General features: G+C 38.3%; 1 protein-coding gene across 1 annotated transcript in view; it reads right to left on the bottom strand.

Annotated features, from left to right (window-relative positions):
- Positions 1-10,000, bottom strand: part of LOC125044634 (5-oxoprolinase-like) — a 32,512-nt gene that overhangs the window by 10,039 nt on the left and 12,473 nt on the right. The window contains 10 exon segments of the mRNA XM_047641402.1: positions 2,649-2,738; positions 2,740-2,761; positions 3,151-3,395; positions 4,060-4,176; positions 4,556-4,712; positions 5,275-5,387; positions 5,788-5,935; positions 8,140-8,284; positions 8,829-8,961; positions 9,935-10,000. The exon segment at positions 9,935-10,000 is cut by the window's right edge and continues 73 nt beyond it. Of these exon segments, the coding sequence (XP_047497358.1) occupies positions 2,649-2,738; positions 2,740-2,761; positions 3,151-3,395; positions 4,060-4,176; positions 4,556-4,712; positions 5,275-5,387; positions 5,788-5,935; positions 8,140-8,284; positions 8,829-8,961; positions 9,935-10,000 (1,236 nt within the window).

The following is a 10,000-nucleotide window of genomic DNA, read 5'->3' on the forward strand; positions in this document are numbered from 1 at the left end:
GAAAGGACATAAGAAAAAACACTGAAGAGGAAGGTTCCTGAATTCCTACACTATCATCCTTAAAAGGCCTCAGTGTGTGTGTGTGTGTGTGTGTGTGTGTGTGTGTGTGTGTGTGTGTGTGTGTGTGTGTGTGTGTGTGTGTGTGTCTGTTTGTGTGTGTGTGTCTGTGTGTGTGTGTGTGTGTGTGTGTGTGTGTGTGTGTGTGTGTGTGTGTGTGTGTGTGTGTGTGTGTGTGTGTGTGTGGGTGTGTGTGTGGGTGTGTGTGTGGGTGTGTGTGTGGGTGTGTGTGTGGGTGTGTGTGTGGGTGTGTGCGTGGGTGTGTGTGTGTGTGTGTGTGTGTGTGTGTGTGTGTGTGTGTGTGTGTGTGTGTGTGTGTGTGTGTGTGTGTGTGTGAAGGGTATATATTAACGCCTTAAACATATGGTTTAGCAGGAGTAGTGTAACAGGTGGTTGGCTTAACTTCGTTTATTGAGAAGCGTAAGCAACACAGATATTCACATGGATACATGTCTTCTAAGGCTTAGTGCTTGGTCTGTCCGGAGGGCGGGCGCGCTGGAGCCAGCCTGACCTGAAGTGGCCGGCAGGACTCTGTGAAAACGACTCTCTGAAAGGACTGAGGCTGACCTGGGTCATCCTGAGCCTTAAGTACTGGTGGGTGCGTGGGGCACGTTGGGGCGCCTGCAGTGAAGCCACGCGTATACTTGCTTCTGTACGCCACGTGGAAGCTATTTATACATACTTATAGTGTGTGTGTGTGTGTGTGTGTGTGTGTGTGTGTGTGTGTGTGTGTGTGTGTGTGTGTGTCCTCTCTCACCCTCTGGGTGAGAGAGGACCTGGGGGCAGTGATGATTAAGGGAAGCTCCACTTTCCATAAAACTCCAGATCTCCCGAACAAGAGTCTCATCACTGGATGCAGTTTATGGTCATACGCAGGACACAAAATTGCATCAGCACATTTTTTTCCTTAAAGGTCTTCTTTTCAGCTTTTGGCTACTAAACATGAAAATTTACTTGCAACAGAAACATAGTCACATTCAAATGATAAATGAATAGATGTCCCTAATGGTTTACAGCATAAAAATCCAAACAAAATACATATTTATATATATATATATTTATATAAATATATATAAGTACATATATATATATATGTACTTATATGCATAATTATATACACATATATATACATATACATACATATGCATATATACATATATTCATACATATATACATATATCCATGTGTGTATGTGTGAGTGTGAGTGTGAGTGTGTGTGCGTGTGCGTGTGTGTGTGTGTGTGTGTGTGAGTGTGTGTGTGTGAGTGTGTGTGTGTGAGTGTGTGTGTGAGTGTATCTGTGTGTATATGTGTGTGTGTGTGTGTGTGTGTGTGTGTGTGTGTGTGTGTGTGTGTGTGTGTGTGTGTGTGTGTGTGTGTGTGTGTGTATGTGCGTGCGCATGCATGTGTCTATTTGTATGTGAGTATGTGCAGTCACGCGAATGTTTGTACTTCTGCAGGCCTACACACACCACCAAAATTTAAAACAACAGATAGAATTATAATATACATACTGCCTCTTGAACAATGTGCAAAATTATCTGCATCGAAAAGTAACCCTTTGTGCTAGCATGGTGTGACATGAATGCCATGTCTATGTCAATCAGTACTCTTATCTATCACAAATTTCTCTTTTATTTTTTTATTTTTTATTGCTATGTTTTAATAACATTATAAGAATACAAAATTTAAGGAACTGGGAAATTATATGAGGTCACAACAGGCCTACTAACTGACTCCTTGGTGGCAGAGTACTTGTGGTGCCATCTGTGTGCAACAAAATTCACCCAAATCACAGTGGACAGTACATGTACCAGCATACAAAGGGTTCAGGAGATTAAATGGAAGATCATAGGGCATACAAGGGTGGATCCAGAACTATTCTGAAGGGGGGGGGGGCAGTTGATAAAGGGGGGCACTTATAAAACTTTGGTAATTGATTGATATTGTACCATCACTATGTTACTGTATGAAATCAGTTTAGATTACACCATAAGTCATGCTCACTTTGAGTGGTTTGAAAATTGTTTATGGAGTTTTAGCCATGCTACTTTTTATATCCCACTGCTACCTCGACAGAGAAAGATTGTCATTCTATGTTTTATAATGATTTGACAGTGAGAATGATAATTGCCAATTATATGTTTCGTTTTTGGATGATCCGAGGACAATAAAGCCCATGAGGTTCCTCCATCAGTATATCAAATGTCATTTCATAGAAAAGGGGCACCACACTTCCAACAGGAGGCGCCAGACCAGTTACAGAGCAGCGAGGGGGGGAGGCAACTGCTCCCAGTTGCCCCCCCCCCCTAAAACCGTCACTGCAGCCATATATCGTTCAATCCCACATAATCCACATACTACAAGTGGTATCCAGCATAATATCCCAGCAGCAAAAATGGAATACAAACACTCAGCGAGGAAGGTTTTTCGAGTTACTATGGGTATTTCCGATGAGAAACATACGTACTTATATGTGATGTCTTTGATACACACATGTGCACACACATGTGCACACACACACACACACACACACACACACACACACACACACACACACACACACACACAAAAAAAAAAAAAAAAAACTCGCCTGGTTTAACGGCATGTCGTGGCCAACCATGGATCGAAGGCAATAGATCACAGCGGACACTGTGATGGCTCTTGGGGCATTGCAGTTTCCCCCACACTTCAGGACCTGTTCCACTTTGAGGAAAGAACAGTTTGTTGAAAAAGGGAGCATTACACATAACCCCTTTTTTATATGAAAAAGAGAGAGAGAGAGAGAGAGAGAGAGAGAGAGAGAGAGAGAGAGAGAGAGAGAGAGAGAGAGAGAGAGAGAGAGAGAGAGAGAGAGAGAGAGAGAGAGAGAGAGAGAGAGAGAGAGAGAGAGAGAGAGAGAGAGAGAGAGAGAGAGAGAGAGAGAGGATAAATAAATAATATATATATATATAATTATATAAAGAAAGAAAGAAAGAAAGATAAAGAAAGAAATAAACAATGTACAAATTGATAAGAATGATCCCAACACTCCATATGATACTATACATATCACCCACACCTACTGGACAGAGTACCAAAGAGACCACACTTACCTGAAATCAAAGACAGCCGTTCCCCTTTCCACATCGATGTCTACACTCAACTCGATGGGTGAGCCATCATCCATGTAATCAATCGCATGCAACGAGGATGAACCCGTCTTCAATCGCACTCTTGAACCTACTTCGCGCAGCAGGTCCTGGACCCCTAGCTTAGCACTCGTTTGTATGTGGCCCATGTATGCCTGGACCACGTCAAGGGTGTAGTAGTCAATCAGTTCGTTCACCAACTGGATGCCCTGGGGTTAAAACAGGTTCAGTAGACATTTTCTATTTTTCATTTTTCTCTTGTGGGTGTCTTTGTGCATTTGTGTATTTTTGTTATGTTGGTAAAAATACCCTTTTAACCCGATTCTGCTGGGTCACACCTTCCAGCATCATAACAAACTGCTCAATCTGTGGAGTGCGGCTGTACGCCACGGCGATGCACCAAAGCACAACAAGCGGAGCGCTCAGCTTGATGTAGCGAACTCCCGCACTCATAGTCGGCGAGTTGCCATTAATCTCCAGAGCGTAGATTTTTTAAACATTTTCTTAAACAGGCAGTAATGGGTTAAGACATAACTGGAACAATACCCTTAACTTATGTGCAGCCAGCCATTAAAGGCTGGCTGCAGCAAGTATGTACATGCCACCTTCTGGCAAGCAGTTAGACCAGAAAAGCTGTTTGGCTTAGGAGACTTCCAGTTTAACTTTAAAAATTCTGTCTCACTGATACAATATCAAGGCTAGCAAAGCCTTTAGGATTAATTATGAAGCTTAACATTTTTTAGGGGGTATCTTGTAGTCAAGAATTAGCTTCAGAATAGATTTGAAATAAAGATGCTAACTCTAAGAAAAAGTTGATAGAACAGCAGGTCATATTTGTAACATAATATAAAGTAATTTGCATTCAACTCCTACCTTGTGATTAGCAGCAACTTGCGCTCGGAGGTCTGACAGGTTATCTCTGAGGTTGCGAGTACCTGATGAGCCCTCTATCTTGCCTGGAGCGTTTAGGGCTTCAATAAGGTTTTTCTCCTAGTGAATAAAACCATTATTAAGACATATTTACATTCAAAACTTTGGTTAGAAATTGTACTATGACACTAATATAAATAATATTTAAAGTATCTATCATATCTGATTCTTGAATTGTAATATTTGACATGTTATTACAAGTAATGTAAAATAAATTTCATCTCTCCCTCAGTTATTTAAACAATCTGGGAAAGAGAAACGCAAACACACACACACACACAAAATCTCTATACACAACCAGAACCAGAAAAAACAATCTTTCCAACTCTTCCCCCCAAAGTTACTCCAAAACCAAGATAAGGAAACCAAAGACAAATCAAACAAGGAACATTAAAAATAAATAAACAAACACACTGAAACTCCAGAGCCAAGCCCTCACCTGAAACACCCCCTGGTCGACCAGCTTGAACGTCAGGAATACAGCGCCTTCTTGGTGGATGGAGGTCGAGTGTGGGGGCATAGAACCTGGCGTAATGCCACCAATGTCCGCATGGTGTCCTCTGCTGGCCACATAGAAGACCGGCTTGTGAACACCCCTGTGGTAAAGGCATGGGTGCTCAGAATTTTGAACACGAGGAATTGCATTAGAGCAAGCAGTCAAGCAAAAAGAGATGCAAATGGACTGAATCTATTTTATCCATTATTCTGATTCTATTATCATTGTTTTTTCTGTTGAGAACTACATGTGCCATTTTCTCAGAGGCAGAAAATGTTCAGAGTCAATAATGGCACTCGCATCTAGATACTGCATCTTCATCAGAGTTATGGAATTCTGTTGAAAATGAAATACTAAAGTGTTAATAACATACACTTTATATTACTCTTTTCTGTCATTTGTAAAAATATTACTTACAGAATACCAGTGAATCTAAAGCATTTCCAAGTAAGACCTATGTCTTATAGTTATATTAAAAATACCCCCATCACCAGTGAAGGAAAGCAGTAGCTCCCAAAATTAATTCTCAGCAAAGAAAGAAAACTACTAGATAACGCAAGGTTTCAGCACCCCATAACCCTTTACTAGACACTTAAATAAATCCTTACTTGAAGATGCTTGATAATCTCACCAGCACCATGTGGCTTAACGGACACACTCACTTTCGGAAGACGGGTGTGATAACTGTGAGGTCGGGCAAATGGGAGCCACCGGCAGAAGGATGGTTTGACAGCAGCACATCTCCATCCCTCAAACTATCACCCAAAGCTTGTAGCTGTTACACATGTATGTGATGAGTAGATGGAAAGTATGTGATGGGCTTTATATACACTGGTATTGTTACTGCTTTAAGTTTAACTATGATCACTACTAATATCAGCAACATTAGCATTATTTATATCATGATTACCATTGCTTTTAATGTTATCATGATCACTACAATTTTAATTTCTTCAACATTACATAATACTTTGACAAATAATACTGAAATACAAGAAAACATTTAGCAGATATTAAAATCATGAGACAGATTAACTCAAAATGCATAGTTTATTATCATTTCCCTAAATATTATGCAGAGTTCAAGCTGTTATGAAACTGCAGTGACCCTCTCATCACAAAAACTTATTCTTATTCATATGCGCACACACACACACACACACACACATACATACCTGGTACTGCACGGTCTCTTGCATAGCCCCTAAATGTACAGGAATATGAGGAGCGTTTGACACCAGGCCTCCATCGGGACCAAAGAGCGCACAGGAAAAGTCCAGACGCTCCTTGATGTTGGTAGATATGGATGTCCTCTGGAGAATCCTACAGGAGGAAATATCAAAAGCTATAAACACAATGGAATGTAATTAAATATACTTTAAAAAAGTTAAAAATGGATATTATAAAATAATATGTAGTGTTTAGCAAGTCTATGTGAAATTAACATTCATTGTCTGTCTTTTAATAATAATGGAATGTAGGCTCACTATGCATTCACTCAATGTCTTCCTGGAATACAAACCCATGCGCACACACACGTGCACATACACGTGCACACACACACACACACACACACACACACACACACACACACACACACACACACACACACACACACACACACACACACACACACACACACACACACACACCCACACCCACACCCACACCCACACCCACACCCACACCCACGCACGCACGCCTACACATGCATAACCCTTAAACACATGAACACAATCCACCCACCTACATTCACAAACCACTTCACTTTTTTTACAAACAGTTTCCACAATTTTTACAGCAGAATGAATCCTTTAGAAGTAAAAGAAAGAGAGAAAAAAGCCCATGTTCATTCCAAAAGGCTAATCATATAATTCACACCACTGTTGTCCTTCCCCAACTTGACTTACTGAAAGTTACACAGGAATTACATCCTAAAATTTGAACAAAAGAGAAGCTGTGTGGTTCTAAGATCTGAAACTATAAACACATAAGTGATGACATTTCTAGGTAGATTTATGTAAAATAGTCAATCACTTTATACTATAGTCTCAATTTTTACTTAAGTTACTGGAAAAGGACACAATATACAATATTAGTATAATAATAATAGATAGGAGGCTAAGTTTTCATTCTGCTGAAATTCATATCAATATTCAACTTGGATGCAAGCATTGGCTAATGCTGTGCAGATTAATTAAAGTATTGGTAAAAGAGGTCTGTGCACACTTTATATTACAGTTACAGATTCAAAAGTTACAAAATCACATATGCATACTATTGTTTATAGGATTAATGTCAGAGCGAATGAATTCTGCATGTAACTGGCGTCATCTCACTAACACAACTCAGTTTTACCACAAAAATACTATAACCTATAAAATTGTAGCATCTCAAACAGCCAATGCCAAAGAGAAAGCAAGAGATAGATACATGAAAGCAAAAGGCAAAAAAAAGGAATGATTTCCATATCAATATCAATTAACCCTTTCAATGAAAGTTCTTCAAATGGATCCAGAGGAAGTAGCTGGTCCAGCACATCAAAGGAAGAAAACGAGTTATGAAATTTTCTTTCAAATAGCTCCTTCAAGATGGTATTCCAGCTTAAAATTCTGAACCACCCACAGCAGGCCAGCTTTACTGCCAGAATGCTACTAGGGGTATCATCATATCCAAAGGGTTAAAAAGATTCTTGTAAAAGTATCTCAGATTCTGTTTACAAAGAAAACAATTAAAAGTCAAATAAAGTTTAAAATCAGAGTTAGGGAATAAAATGTTTTGCAGCGCTAAAGTTACATAAAAAAATATTTCACAGATTAAAATATGGGTTTATTTTTTAAAAGTGGTGAAGAAGAAGAAGAAGAAGAAGAAGAAGAAGAAGAAGAAGAAATAAAAAAGAAAAAGAAGTTTATGAGGAAAGAGAAGGAAGCAAGAAACAAGAAAAGAAGAAGAGAGAAATAAAAAAGAAAAAAAGAAGTAGAATAAGAAAGAAGAAAGAAGCAAGAAGCAAGAAAAGAAGAAGAAAAGTAACTGAAAGCAATTGAAAGAAGAAAGAAGAACAAATTAAAGAAAAAATAAAGGAATAGATATAACTGAAAAAAAAATCCCAGGGACTCATGATGAGGCTTCAGAAGCTTTGTCAGGGACCTGTCTGGGAGTGTATACATAAGGAGGCCAAATTTGCCCTTGCAGAATAAGGATCATGATCATTAGTATCTTTATTATCTATATTATTATTATCATTATTATAATTGTCATCATTCTTACCATGATATTCTAATTAGTAGTATTTCATGGGGTATACAGACATCTTAGTTATTAACATGGTAGCAAGAAATATCAGTCCTGAAGCAATGTAAAATATATCATAAGCACAAACAATTAATATGTAGGTTCAGCTTCCTGATGTTAGTGGACAGTATATCCCCTAAAAATCAAACAGTTGAGTTATTGACAAGACAAAAAAAAAGTGTGGGGGGGGGGGGGGAGGAGCCAAAGTTCCCCAATTAAAAATGGTAAGCTAATACCTTCCCATCTGTTCAGCTAAACTCATGAACCGATGCGAGAAAATTGAGAGTTGGATAGCATCGAGTTCTGTGCCAATGGTGTGCTTTTTCAAGCTGCCTATTTCAATACGCACATCCCCCTGGGCAGTGATGTGGCCTGTGCAACCTGTTGATAGCATAAAAGATGTGGTGAAGAGGAATGCATATAAAATTCCAAAAGATGAACTCAGCCATTACACCTACAGAAAATGGAAGTAAGTTAAGCATTCCAAAAAAAGAATCTCTGCCCCTTTATGTTAGTCATAACAAAAACAAAAAATATAATAATAATCTTGTCTATTAACTCACACCAAGGGGCTAAGATCCACCAACATTAAGATTTTTTTTTAAAGATTATAAGGCACCTACAATGATACAATTATCAGAAGAAAAATCTATAAATCTAAGAACTTAGACCAAAAGGATTCTAATACTTGAAAAAATATTTATATCATCACCACCACATCAACAGTAGCTATAAAGACAAAGAACAAATGGAAAGACAAATAAAGAGACACTACTATTCATTACCAAACAACTCCTATTGTATTACAAGTCTTATTCATAAACCTTATTTACAATTCTAATTTACAATCTTCACTTACAATGCTAATTAGCAATCTAATTTACAGTCCTATTTTCTGTCACTACAGACTCCACATACAACCAACCTGGCTCAATGAGTATGGTCGACAACTTGTCCATAATTATTGCAGGACCAGGAATGACGTGGCCCGGTGCCAGGCACTCTAAAAGATAGACATTTGTGTCTTGATAGCCCTCCTCAAAATACACCTTGGTCACCTGTAAATGAATCAAAACTGCATTAATACCCATTATAAACATTGCGTATTGTATAAAGAGCATTACATAAACAATGTATTAAACATAGAGGAAATAGAGATTATTTAAAAGATTGGAGAAGAGGATGGAAATGGTGATGGAAAAAAGAAAAAGACAGAAAAGACAAAGAGGAACTTGACCCTTCAGGACTTCTTTCCTTTCCGGGCAAAATAACATGCAGCCTTAAATTTCCTGAGATTGGTTCAGAGGCAGCAACACATTGGTTGGTACAATTCATCAGTTGTGCTTACGTTTAGCCCCTATTTAAGACTCCCAAGCAATGTGTAAATGCAAAGTACAGAAGGTACATAACTTTGCATCAAAGAAATATTACTGAATTATCATTACATGACATCTGCTGGTCCTGAAATACAGATAATCTGGCAATGTCTGGAACTAAAGGTGCTAGAAAATGATAGCTTACTTGAAAACTGGGTCATAAAGAATAAAGAAATTGGAAGAGTTTTATAGAAAAGAGAAAAAGAACAACATGAATCCATTGCATGTGAGCAAGTAAGGAAAGTAATCGAAAGAAAAGAAAGACATAAAATTGAAAAAAGATCACCTGAAAATGTTACAAAATGAAAACAAAATGGAAATAATGACTGAAAATTATCATATAAAATCAATCCAGACAGATAACTGAGGGTGAAATACCCCATTCCCAAGAAGAAGAAGAAGAAGAAGAAGAAGAAGAAGAAGAAGAAAAAGTGGGGGAAAAAAAGAAGAAAAAAAAGAAAGAAAAAAGAAAAGGAAGAAAAAGAAGAAGAAGAAGAAGAAGAAGAAGAAGAAAAAGTGGGGGAAAAAAAGAAGAAAAAAAAGAAAGAAAAAAGAAAAGGAAGAAAAAGAAGAAGAAGAAGAAGAAGAAGAAGATGAAGAAGAAGGAGAGAGAGAGAAAGAGAGAGAGAGAAAAAAACACAGCATCACTACTAACTGTTTCCAGCAGTGGTTCCCCTGTGGCTTGTGGCAATATTTCTTCAGTTGATATCTGAGACTTTCC

The sequence above is a fragment of the Penaeus chinensis genome, chromosome 36 (assembly GCF_019202785.1).
Source record: "Penaeus chinensis breed Huanghai No. 1 chromosome 36, ASM1920278v2, whole genome shotgun sequence".
NCBI classification, from domain to species: domain Eukaryota; kingdom Metazoa; phylum Arthropoda; class Malacostraca; order Decapoda; family Penaeidae; genus Penaeus; species Penaeus chinensis.